Raw genomic sequence first — 12,819 nt, 5'->3', positions numbered from 1 at the left:
TGCATTCCCAGTGCTTCCCTGCATTGATAATTTTACATCTAAATATCTTCAGGTTAGTCTCCAAGTATTGTAACCCAAACTCACAAAAAACGTCCCCTAGAACTTTCAGCTTCAGGCCCAGAACCTCTCAAAATAAGGTCAAATTATTTTACGTGTTAATATCCTCATTCCTGCTGAGTCACTCTGGGTTGGAGCTTCAGTTATTTGTCTTGGCCTGCTTACCCGGAAAATTTCTTGGGGTGTTATTTGTTTATTATTTAATACAGACAAGCACCTGGACGGCACTGAAGGGCAGACGCTGTTGAAAACACTTGTGACTGGGACACATCGCCGGCGCAGTCACCGGCTGTCACTGGCCTCACGGCTTTCTCATCTCCAACCCAAGTTTCCTACGCTACAGCGCTTTTCGAGGAGTTTTGAAGCCGGCGCTCGGGAAGGCGGCGGCGCTGAGGCGAATCCAGGTGGGGCCGGGCTCCCGCCCCTCCTTCCGTGCCTGCCCGCCGGCGGGGGCATGTGACAGCGCGACTTCTGCCTTCCCCCGCCGCGGGAAGGGGAACGGGAAGGGGAAGGGGAACGGGAAGGGGCCACGCTTTCCCCGCTGCTCCGGCCGCCGCCGAGGCCGCGGCGCCGCCCGTGCCCCGCCACAGGTGCAGCCGGCGCCCCGGGCCCCCACAGAGGTACGGACAGGGCGCCCCGCCCGCCGCTCGCCCCCCGCGCCGGGGCGGGGCCGGGCCGGGCCGGGCAGGGCAGGGCAGGGCAAGGCAGCGCTGCCCCCGCCATGCCGCCGCCCCGGGGGCAGCCGGGCGGCCCGGCGGGGCCGGGGGCGCGGCGAGCGGGGGGCGCAGCCCGCGGGCCATAAAGGGCCGGGCAGGGGCGGCGCGGCACTGCGGTACCGGGCGGCCGGCGGGTGGATGCGGCAGCGGGGAGCGGCGGGAGCGGCTCCTCCCCCGCCGCCTCCTCCGCCCGTGGCTCCGGGCAGCGTCTCTCTGGCCGGCGGCGGCCCGGCCCGGCCCTGCCCCAGCATGGCTCTCCCCGGGGCGCTCGGTAAGTGCCGCGCCGGCCGGGCCGGGTGCCGGCGGTGACCTTGGCCGGGCTGTGCGGCTCCCGCGGCGGCAGCGCCCGCGGCCCGGCCCCGCCTGCCCCCGGCGCGGGATGCGGCGCTGCCCGCCCGGCGCCCGCGGGGCTCGGCGGCGGCTCCGGCTCTCCCGGCATGTGCTCGGCATAGGTTCAGCACCGGTAAATGCCTGATCGATAATTGCTTTTTAAGCAGTCATTCCATCTGTTTTCTTTTTTTTTTTTTTTTTTTTTTTTTTTTTTCTTTTTTTTCTTTTTTTTAAATTATTTTAGTGCAGCATAAAGAGAGAAATAGCTCTCTTTTCTTCTGCAACGGTGCAGACCTAAAGAGCAACCATTCTATTAGATCGTGATATTTAGGAAAAGAGCATTTACTGTGTGGCATTCATACCCTTCCCCATCCCTTTAAAATGCCTAGTTCTTGCTCACCTTGGGCAAAGGACAGCAGTTCAATAGAAGGATACTGGATACAAGAGCCTCTTCCAGTTCAGGATGGCACAGCTCGCACGAGTATCGCATGAGGTGCCTCATGACTGTTTTAGGTTTATTAGACTCGTTTCAGTGCCATGAGCTAGCAGTGATGTGGGTGAATGTACATTTCAAACTGCTCTGTGCCTTAGCATCTCGTGCTTGAGTGGAGAATGTGAGCTTGGGTTCTGTAAGAAAGAAAAAACTTTGCTGTCACTAAAGGATTGTACTTGCTTCTATACTTTCTGTCTTTTTAGTATCTTATTGTAAGGCTTTAAAATACAGCATGGTTTCTCATGCAGCGTGTTTCTTACTGCATTTCTTTTTCTGATCACAATTCTGTAGGAAAAGGTTCATTTAAACTAGGAAAATGCTCAGCGTTATGTTGCTGTTTCACATTGTACTAGTATTGTTAGCAGTGTTACTGTAGTTAAGGATAAAGGGAGTTTTTCCCTGGCTGCAGTGGCCCAAAAGGCCCTTGCTGCTGGCTGCTGCATGTGTGGCAGACTCTGCTGCTGCTAACTGTGCTCATTGAGGTCAGGGGACAGACTCCCATGACTTCCTTGGGGCTTGAAATTGAGACACCAAACCTAAATTTGGATGCTACTAAGACATCGTAGTGCATTGTCATGGAATTACTCAGCTAAACATGTATGTGTTTTTAAATTTCTTATGTAGTTATACTTGATTTTATGAAGACTTAGTACTAGTTACAAAACAAATGCTTCCCAGGCAGAAAACAGCACATTCAGTTCTTTTAAATCAGAGATGCTTTTCTACTGGGATGTGAATGGGTTCTTATAAAACAGGAATGCAAACTAATGTAGAAGAACATTAAATTGCTGTGTTATGGTCCAATTTAACTCTTGCCACCTTTTCATACTACATTTGCTTTTAGAATAAAAGCAAAAATGTTCTCAAAGCAACTGTGAAAACAGGTGGACATTAATTGGAGTCTTTTAGGCTGAAAACAACAGGATCACATATCAACATGTGAAACCTGCAGCATGCCTACAGAAAAATTGTAATGGGGGCCCTGATAAGTTGTGCATGGAGAGATAAAAAACTGCCATGCTCCATGCTGACTTCCAGGGTATGTTGTTATTTAAGTGAATGCTGTCTCACAAAAAACATTTGCATTTTTCTAACAGAAAAGGATTCTGAAATGCCAGTTTTGGACCCTTTACATTCTGGCAGTGCTTGGATCCATTTGCTGTGACATGCTCGCAGCTATTTTTAACTTATGTAATAAGAATTTAATCTTATTTGTTATAAACTCCATCATACTGAAGGCATTCAGAAAGCTTTATAGCACACAACAAATAATGTTGGTCAGTGGCTTATCAGCACTGTGGGTTTTTTTCCCCTCTGGAATGCTTCCGGTTATGCTAAAAAGCACATTCTGGATTTTATGAAAATGGAATAAAAGTAAAGCCAGGAAACTACAGAAGAAACAATAAAGATGGCATTTTAGTAGTGATGCTAGAACAAAACAAATATTTTATGATGAAAGGCTAGCTACTTAAAAATTTAAAACATAAAATATTATTTTTGAAAAGTAATACTTAAATGCAAAGTAGAAATGGAAGTCCACAACCTATCTGCTTTCCACATGCATTCAAAAATGTGACATGAGCCACTACAGGTGGAAAAAGAGTCACTGAGTTAACTATGATTGCTCCTGTTGTGCAACTGTTTCACCTCCCAGCAGTTCTATGACTTTGTGATTTGTGCAAGGGATGGGGTGAGGTGGAAATGTACAACCTTCTTTTCTAACTTGCCAGTTGGTTTGAAGTCAATGAGCAAGGAAGAAGGCAACAGAGTGAATGTGATTTCCAGGCTCAGTGCAAGGAGACACAGCTGAATATCCTCTGTATCACAAATAATTGTCTGTCCAACTGTGCAAGTGGAATCTGGTAAATCTCTACATAAATTGCTTAGGAATTTTTGTGGGTATACCAAGAGGTTCCTGATGCACAAATTAGCACGGCTTCAAAAGTAGAGATGGTAGAGCTGCTCTGTGTTCTTGTGTACTTCGTGCAGAGCTGTTCTACTTCCTTCTGCTTTTGCTCCAAGTTCTGAGTTCTGCTAGGCATACCATGGCACATCTTCACCCGTCCTGCGGCTCTAACTTCAGCGCCTGTGCTGCTCACCAGGCGAGATGCCCCGGCAGTTTCCCAAGCTGAACATCTCGGAGGTGGACGAGCACGTGCGGCTCCTGGCAGAGAAGGTGTTCGCCAAGGTCCTGCGGGAAGAAGACAGCAAAGATGCGTTGTCGCTCTTCACCGTGCCTGAGGACTGCCCCATCGGGCAGAAGGAGGCCAAGGAGAGGGAGCTGCAGAAGGAGCTGGCAGAGCAGCAGTCTGTGGAAACAGCTAAAAGGTATGCTCTGCAGTTGCTTTCTTAGTGGAAAACAGTATTTGAAGTGAGTTTGAGTTGGTGTTGAAGTACCTGGCAAGCAGCATTATGCCTCTTCCTACTTGAGGAGAAAGGTCAGCAGCAGGTACCAGGGACACCCCTGTGGTGTCCTTCTGTCCTGTGCAGGAGCTATGGGGATGGACCCTAGGGAGCCTGGGTTGGTCAGGTAGTCTCAGCTGTGTTCCCAGCAATAGCACAGATATTGCTTATGCAAATTTAATAAACAGCATAGCTGGAAAGAAATGAGCAAAACCCCAAGACTCTTTAATGTAAGAAGAGTCAGAAGAAGAAACGCTCCCCCCTCTTTTTCTAGTTTCATTAAAAGAAACGGGAAAATTTTAACACAGAAAATGACAGTGGTGTGATGCTTCCTTTAGTCTCTGCAAAAACAGATGAAAGCAAAGAATTTATGTTTAAGATCAAGGGGTAAGGTAAAAAGTGGTATTGGCATAATGAGGTTGTTTGTAGGTTTCCTTTACTCACAGAGAAAATCTAACCACTGTCAGCCATAAAAGTGCACATTAAAAAAAAAAATTGCATTCTACCTTTGGTTTATCCATGGCTGTAATGAAGGCAAACTTGCTTTGGTTTGTGATTTTTTTTTTTTTTTTTTTTTTTTTTTTTTTTTTTTTTTTTTTTTTTTTTTTTTTTCTGTCAGAGAGGCAGTGTTCCCCTGATGTCAGGCTGTTCCAGTGTCTTGCCTCCACAGGACTGCTGGGCTGTTTCTGGAGTCACATGAGCTCAGCAGCAGCCTGACACCAAATGGGTTGGACGTGTAGAGACTGTTCAAAAAGCAGGCAGACAAGAAAGCCTTAGAAAGTGATAGCTAAGCACATGTACCTGGTTAGCTGCAGAAAGGCAGTTGGGCAACACTTGGAATCATGTTTCTGGAACAGAAGGGAGAAGAGTCAATTTAGTTAAATTAAGGTATGACTCACTGATGATACAAGCTGAGACTTTGGGTTTGGAATTGTGCAAGTGGATTTCCCAGTTGGCATGTTCATAGGCATAAACAGGCACAGAAGGGAAAACCAGATGTTACCAGTCAAACAAATGTTTGGTATATACTTCCTTCTGAACTAGAGTGTTTCACTTTAATTTGGAAAATTTATCTCACAGATACAAACTCAGGTTTTGTACAGATTTAACTGCAGGAGAAGGTATTATAGGTATTTTGTTTACATGTGGGAACAGAACAAGTGTTCATCCCTATCCTGCATGACTGAAATGTGCTTCAGGGACAGTGGCACAAGTACAGCTTGTGCTGTTTCCAGTTGCAGTTGATCAAACACTGCCTTTCAAAACTGATGCTGATTTCCAAGGTGGCTACAAGTGCTTTAGAGGATGAAATTTGGGTGTTAATTGTACAGCACTGCATGTTCTTACTCTTAAGATAACCACAGAAGTAATATGCAGCTTTCAGAAAATGTTGTTTCAGTGTTCCTTTTTCTTTATTAGTGATTCTGATGTCTTACTAACATTTTAAGGTTTTGGTACCCAACTTACAAAAGTAGGGACTATTTCCACAGTGCAAAAGAAATTAATATTGCAGGTAATTTATAACATAGTATTTATATGTTATATGAATATTTAAAATACATTTAAGCACATTTAAACTGAGTAAAGAAAATGAATTCCATCTTCAGAGATATTCCAAAGCTCTACTTGAGGTATTACAATTACTTCACTGGAAAACACAGCATTCTTTTTTAACTGGTTTATCTGAGGTACACATCTATCACAGCTTTGATGAGAAAAGGTAACATTTTAAAATTCATGTGAGTTACACTTGAAGGGAGGAGAGGACTTGTATATCAAAGCCATGCTGTGATATCACTCTAACCAACATCAGCCTTCTGCACAAGTCTTATCAAACACTGCCTAAGGAATAACTAGATGCTCTTCCTTTTCCTTACAATTTGAACTGAATGACTGTATGTGAAATTTTGTTGCCTGGTCTTGTCTGACAAGTAGATGAGTTTTAGGTCTTGCAGGTTTTGGGAAGAATGAGAAGTGTGTGTAACAACAATTTCCATATGTAACATTGACTTGTTTCTGTCTGATCCTTCATGAATTCTGCTGCTGTCAGTCTGTAAGAATCAAGCCTTACTAAAGTGAGCACAGTGATCACGGCTTCCTTCTGCAGTAACTTGCTGAAACTGAAGTTGTGAGAAGCCAAACAAAAACCTTAGGGCATCTTAGAGTTATTGTAAATAAATTATGGCATATTGGACTCATGTAGAGGGTAAGTGAAGTTGTGTGTAGTGTAGATCATGTGAAATGTCTGTACAAAAAAGCTAAAGCACAAGTACTTTCTGACCAGGATTTTTTCTGTGGTATGAGAGATTTCATTTGTAAAACTTCCTAGGGGATGATTTCTTTCTATAATCAGTTTTCCAGTGTATTTAGTGTTTTACACCATGGCTTATTTTATGTTTTATACACCATGAATTTGTAGGAAGAAAAGTTTCAAGATGATTAGATCCCAGTCTTTGTCATTACAAATTCCACCTCAGGAATGGAAAGCACCACCTGCCAATCCCGTCCTGTCTCCTGCAACGCCAGTTCTCCCAAGTGCTTTCGTGCCAGTCCAAGTGCCATATGATGTACCAGAATTCCAGAGAGTTTCAATTAGTGGGGACTACTGTGCAGGGGTAAGAAACTATTGTTTTCCCACCTTCTCTATCTAGAGGGTGTAAAAAAAGGTCCTGTATATGTACCTGAAGTGTAAAATGCCAATAATGGTGGTTCTCTGCAATAGACTCGCAATTGCTTTGTGAATACAGTGATTTGTTAAACAGTTAGGAGTAAAGTTGTTTTATACTCTTTTTAATAATAGATTGGATGACAACATAATTATATGCTCAATAAATAGGAAATGTATGGTAGGATAGAAACACTTGGTGTTTTGTATATTGTATTTAGATTCTGCTTCTGTCACTGGCTTCCTGACTCCTTGGGCAAGACTTATGGTCAAGCCCTGTACAGTTTTGTTTCTGGAAATTCAGTCTCCTTGTTACTGATGTGGATCTGGTTTGTTGCTAGAACTGCTTTTTTTTTCCAGTATTTACCCAGGTTTTCCTTCCAGGTCACAGTTGATGACTATGAACAAGCTGCCAAGAGCCTGGTGAAAGCTCTTCTCATCCGAGAGAAGTACTCGCGCCTTGCCTACCACCGCTTCCCGAGAACTACATCTCAGTACCTGTGCAGCATGCGGGATCAAAAATGGAAGGTTGAAGATGAGGTGTGCCCAGGTGAATAGCCTTTTAAAATATTCAATTGCATTCGAAAAAATTTAAACATTATTTTAAATTACAGAATTGAAAAGCCATGCGCTACTGTAGTAAAGGGAAGTTGTGTTTTTGTAATGATCTTTTCTGACTTTGTAATTTATTGTGTTACTGAGTGGAGAATCACTGACAAGCCTAGGTTATAAATCCTGTGTCTAATTTTGGACTTAAGCTGTCAAAACCTGAAAACCAGGACTAGACCCTCATTGACTACTTTATTTCCTAAGCAAATGGGATGTTAAGTAGCATACTTGTGCTCCCCCAGGATAAAGCTGTATGGCTGTGGTTTAAAGTGAGGTCATTCCTCCTCTTCTTGGCATAGGGGATTAAAAGGGGTGATGAGCTCATCTACCTCATAAATTGAAGCATGATACAGACATGCCAGTTAGCAAGCTCTGAGTCAGGAATTTCACAGGCAGGCTACACTTGCCAGGTCAAGACTGGAAGCTGTAGAGTCATATTTGTTGGGCATTCTGCCTGGGTAAATAAACTGATCTCTCAACGAGGCTTATTAGGTTGAGCATATTCTCCCACTATGTGTGTCACAAATTATTTTTGTCTCTTGGGTGGGTTGTGTCTTGAAAGCTTTGCTTGTGCATTAAACTGTTTGCACTGCTCATTTCTGGATTAGACTGTGAGGAGCAACCCTTGGTCTGTACAGATGGGCCACTGTAGGTGTGTCTGTGTTGCTGACAACTTATTTTCAGCCTTGAAGTGACATTTTAAATCAATTACTCTCTGGCTTAGTGGTTGAAAAAGGGTGACTAAATATGTTTTCAAATGTTTGTTTTCCAAGAAGAGTGTGAAGAGGACAGTATACTGTCTGTATGCACTCTATACTGAATATTCAAGACTGGGAAGATATTTTAGAACAGCTGCCAGGGAGCTATTTCCAAGCTGTTACTAGGTTAATAACTTTCTTACAGTTACAACTTTAAACTTAAGAGACAAAAAATGAAATCTCATTACACAATATCTTAATTAGCACAAGTTTGAGCTAAATAGTTATGAATATTAGAGATAAGGATGGTATCAGTTTATAACATACATTCAGGTGCTCTAGGTGAATAAAAGGACTGGTAATTACTTTTCTGTGGTGCCCTAACTGTTGGGTAAAAGAAGAAATCTCTGATAAGACTGAGCTAAAGAATGTAGTTCAGCTGACACAAAAGCAGTCAGGACCTTTTGTGCTGGTTGCATTAGTAAGATATTGTAAAAGAAGGGAAAAGAAGGGCTGTTCATAACAGGAGTGACAATGTTTGAGTGCTCACATAAGCTAAAACTCCTAAAAGTGTGTGTGATTACTTGATTCTTAGGAAAAAAGTTTATAACTTTTGAAAGGCTTTAAAAACTGTACTGAACAAATCCCAGCTGTGCTTCTGGTACTTTGTGATTTTTGTTTATGATCAGAAGGCCAAGGGATAAACTGGATTTGTGTTGTACTATTTTTGGCTTCTGTGTTTCTTGCTTCTAATAAAAAAAAAAAGTTAGAAAAATATTTTGTTAAAAAAACCCCCAACAAAACCATCACCACAGAAAACCACACATAAACAAACTAACCCCCACAAACTAAAAAGCTCCAATCCAAACACAGCAAAACCAACTGATTCTATGCTTAAATATGAATTTCCAAAATTGCTACAGTGAGTCAGAAGGTGAAAAGAAAATAATGAAGGTGGATATGAAGTCAACAGCTATTTTATTGTTCAGAAATCTCAACTGTACTTCAATCATCCTAATTTAAATACTTCTGCAAACTCATTTTCAAACTTATTCCAATACACATTAATAAAGAATAGTATTAAATCTGTATGCATTGGTTCAGAGAGCTCTAATAACATACAACATTTGAATTAAGGTAGGCACTTAGAGAGGGCTTGCAACTAAAGCCCGTCAGAAAAACCAGCAGATCTTGTTGTAACAGCAGATCTTTTAGAGTAACTGAATGTGATTTTAATGAAAATACTGAGATCTATTAGAAATTAAGCTTTACAGAGGCAGAAAGTTTATTTTGCCTTTTTATGTAAGGTATTTCTTCTAACTGTAATGTAAATTTGTTTTCAGATTTCCATTCACCCCCAGAAGAAAATGAAGATCCTTACAATCTTGATGATGCTCCAGACAATTTGGATTATGTTATCAAGCTGAAAGGTGGCATTCCCTTTGTTTATGACAACAAAGAGATGATGGAGCTCAATGAGCCTCGGAGTTTGCCATATCCTGACCTGCAGATCTACACCCTTGACCTGAGCCACGTTCTTGCTCTAATTGCAGATGGCCCAACGTAGGTTCCTCTTTTGTTGCTTTCTCCCCCTTCAGGCTGCCTCTTACCTGTGGCTTACTACTTCTCACTTCTGTGATATTTAATTCTTCAGCATACCCATTCTATAGTAGTGTTTTGTTTTGCCTTTGTCAAGCATTAATGCATCATGGAAAATCTTAAAAAGGAAAAAATAAAATGCCACCTATGGCTACCTTTAATTTCTTTGGTTTCTTAGCAACAACCATGGCAAAAAAAAAAAGGAATTAAGAGAAAAAAATCAAGAAATTGACCAAATGTTTACATTCAAGTCAGATCTGACCCAAACTTCTTGAAGCATTGGAGTGAAGCTTGAGCCTCTTAAATTTTGTTTTGGCCTATGCAGAACCTGAGGTTTTTAAATAGTTGTCCAAAATTCCTTCATGTCTATTCTGCTCTGGTTGCATGAAGAGAAACCCTGCATATGCAGAGCATACAGATCAGCTCAGCAACATAAATATTCAGTCTGATTTGTTCCAGATGTTAATTAACTGTTCATAGGGTGCAAAATTGACCCATGCATGCACAATCAAAATAAGTCAAATTTCCCAGAACCAGTGAATTCCTGTGAAGTCTCTAAAAACAGAAATGTGACAACTCTAGTACAGTCAGCGACACTCATGACAAAGCAATGTCCTTGCCTAGTGCCTGATGAAAGCATGTGCATCCAGTTTTAAATTTACTTCCTAGCTGAAGATTGGGAATGGCACCATCTCTCACGGCCTCAACACCAGGAAAGGAAAAGAATCCACTCCTAAGATGGAGCTAAGCAGGAACATGAACTGTTCTGAGCTATTGTTCTGTGTGCCAGCCCTGCATTTCTGGTCCTGCTGTGTGGCACAGATATCACTGACACTGTGCCCAGTTAGCCCCACCTGGTGCGTTCTTTTCCCTGTGCGTCTGTCTCACAGCTGTGTCAGTCTGTCTGCCTCATGCAGCGACAGTGGCAGAACAAGCCTGGCCCATTCCCTAATCCCTTTCTCAGGAGCCAACTCCTGTGCTTCTGCCAGCATTATCAGCTCCAAATCAGTGCCAGCTTGAGCAGGCTTTAGTTACAGTCAGCTATGGGCAAATGCATTCCAGTTCCAGTGCATTATATTCCAAGACAGATAATGAGAAGATAAAAGGATGGGGAGGAAAACTAGAAACAAGAGTCATGCTGAAGCCCCTTTTGCAGTTTTCACTTCACAGTTGTTACAGGAAGCCCTAAGTAAGAAGGGCTGTGGTAGGGCAAGTTAGAACACTCAGCACCTTGGTGAATGTAGGTCAGTCACCTGCTCCCTTCAGTAATTCAGAATAAGCTTTTACAGGCTCCTCCACACTGATAAATGTGCACAGCCCAAAAGAAAAAGGTCTTTCTCATGCTCCTGTTGCATAAGCTCTTCTTCTGGTATTGTTTCCCTGTTTACAGCAAGTGCTTTCCTGTCATTTTTGCCCATCACATGTGGGGCTGCTCAGAAAGCCATTGTTCTTTAATATTTGCTGTTGGTGAACTGATGAAATCTCACCCCTACTCCTCAGGCTTGTGATCTTTTGGATAACCATATGACTCAACAGCCTTCCTGCTGTGGGCAAACAGGCCTTGATCAGTATTGGGTTCTGTGAGACTGGGTTTGAACCAGACTTCCAAAACCATAATGGGATTTGTGTCCTATTGAGGAGAGATTGCCAACAATAAAGCAGGAAAAAGGAGGCTATTACATTAACAGTGCTACCAAAATATTGTGGAGTCAATAAGAATTGACAGATGGTGAAGAGAAAAACCATGTCATTGGTTAAAAATAGAAGGAGAAACATGACAGAAGATGAAAGTGAAGACGGAGCTCTTGAGTAGGCAAGCAGGAACAAAAAAGCATATTTTCTAAAAAGGGCACAAAAAATTATTTTGGAAAAAACTATTTTGACACAATATGTGTGTTCTCAAGGTATGAAAAATGGAAGCATATTGGATCTTATCTTGACTTCTCACATTTAACTGAAAAAGCAAATAAATGTGGAGGATTTAAAAAAAAAATCATTATGAGTAAGGCTGGATGACAAGTTGTTTCTGTTATGTATGAGAAGATTGTTCTATTGAGGGTACTATTTTAGAGAAGTTGCAATTGACATCACATTTGATTATAGGTTTAATGCTTTGGTCATTATTACTAAAAGGACTGCAGTTTATGCATAGGTATAGTGATGAATATTTGGACAAGTTGAAGGATATAACATGGTTATGGTAGAGTTTTGTTTGAGATTTTACTAATAACTTTGGTCTGAAATTGGTTTACATATTTGTTAACCAGTAGGCTAAAAAGAATGGTTTTGTCTTGGACCTCATAAAATGTCTTAACTTTGTCTTTACTGTGAAAATTTGGATGTTCTTTTTGAATTTGAAATACAACTAGTTTTAAGTTACAGATAATTTTTGTGTTTTCTTCTACAGGAAAACATATTGTCATCGGAGGCTTAACTTTTTAGAATCTAAATTTAGCTTACACGAGATGCTGAACGAGATGTCTGAATTTAAAGAACTGAAGAGCAATCCCCATCGAGACTTCTATAATGTGAGAAAGGTAAGTGAGAGAAGGATTAAAGGCATGATGCTGTTTTTAGTGGGAGTTCCAGCAGTTTTGTTTTTCTTATGGGAGGTGTAGATGATATGCACAAAGTAGTGTGTGCATACTACTCCACTGAATTAAGTTATTTTAAGAATGTTAATGTTTTTATACATGGGAGCTCTCCAGGAAAATTAACTTGAATGTGCGTGGGTTAATTGGATTATGCTAAGCTAATTTGTTTACTTACTCCAAATCAAAAGGACTTAATTGTGTGTAGATTGCTTTAAAAGAATGAAAGAGAATTAATCAAATGACGCTCACGTGGATTATGAATAAAAATATCCTTATGAAGGTTAACTAATTTTAATGAACTCAAAGACATTCAAGTGCCTTTTTCTGCTTTCATGTAGGTATGTCCTAGTAGACTGTAGTAGGAACAGCTGTATAGATTTTAGATAATAATTTCATTTCATATTGAAAATAGATGTTTAAGTACATGTCAAAAGACCTCCCACAGAAACTAAACTGAGGGTTCATGCTGCCATCAGTATCTGGTAAAAACAGTCTGTGATATATTAAGTAAAAAGATTATCTGAGTTGTAGTCATGACTCCCTCTGAGATACACTGGGCTATAATTAGGAGACAGGTAGGGGAATCAAGGAGCTGATTTTATTTCCTGGCATATTCACACCCAATGGGAGGGAGCTGTGTTAGCTGTGTTCTCTT

The 12,819-nt window shown here is 41.6% G+C and overlaps 1 protein-coding gene across 2 annotated transcripts in view; it reads left to right on the top strand.

Moving 5' to 3' along the window:
- Nucleotides 1-278: 278 nt before the first annotated feature.
- AMPD3 (adenosine monophosphate deaminase 3) overlaps nt 279-12,819 on the top strand; it is a 33,613-nt gene continuing 21,072 nt past the window's right edge. Inside the window, exons 1-6 of one of the 2 annotated variants that reach the window (XM_056494191.1) lie at nt 279-677; nt 3,699-3,924; nt 6,419-6,614; nt 7,049-7,214; nt 9,315-9,534; nt 11,978-12,107. In XM_056494191.1, coding sequence (XP_056350166.1) covers nt 3,704-3,924; nt 6,419-6,614; nt 7,049-7,214; nt 9,315-9,534; nt 11,978-12,107 — 933 coding nt within the window. In that variant the 5' untranslated portion in view covers nt 279-677; nt 3,699-3,703. Of the gene's footprint in view, nt 678-780; nt 1,045-3,698; nt 3,925-6,418; nt 6,615-7,048; nt 7,215-9,314; nt 9,535-11,977; nt 12,108-12,819 lie in introns of those variants that run through there. The other variant, XM_056494190.1, reaches the window with a different exon arrangement.

The sequence above is a fragment of the Oenanthe melanoleuca genome, chromosome 5 (genome assembly GCF_029582105.1).
Source record: "Oenanthe melanoleuca isolate GR-GAL-2019-014 chromosome 5, OMel1.0, whole genome shotgun sequence".
In the NCBI taxonomy this organism is placed as follows: Eukaryota; Metazoa; Chordata; class Aves; order Passeriformes; family Muscicapidae; genus Oenanthe; species Oenanthe melanoleuca.
This window is presented reverse-complemented; position numbering and strand designations above follow the sequence as displayed.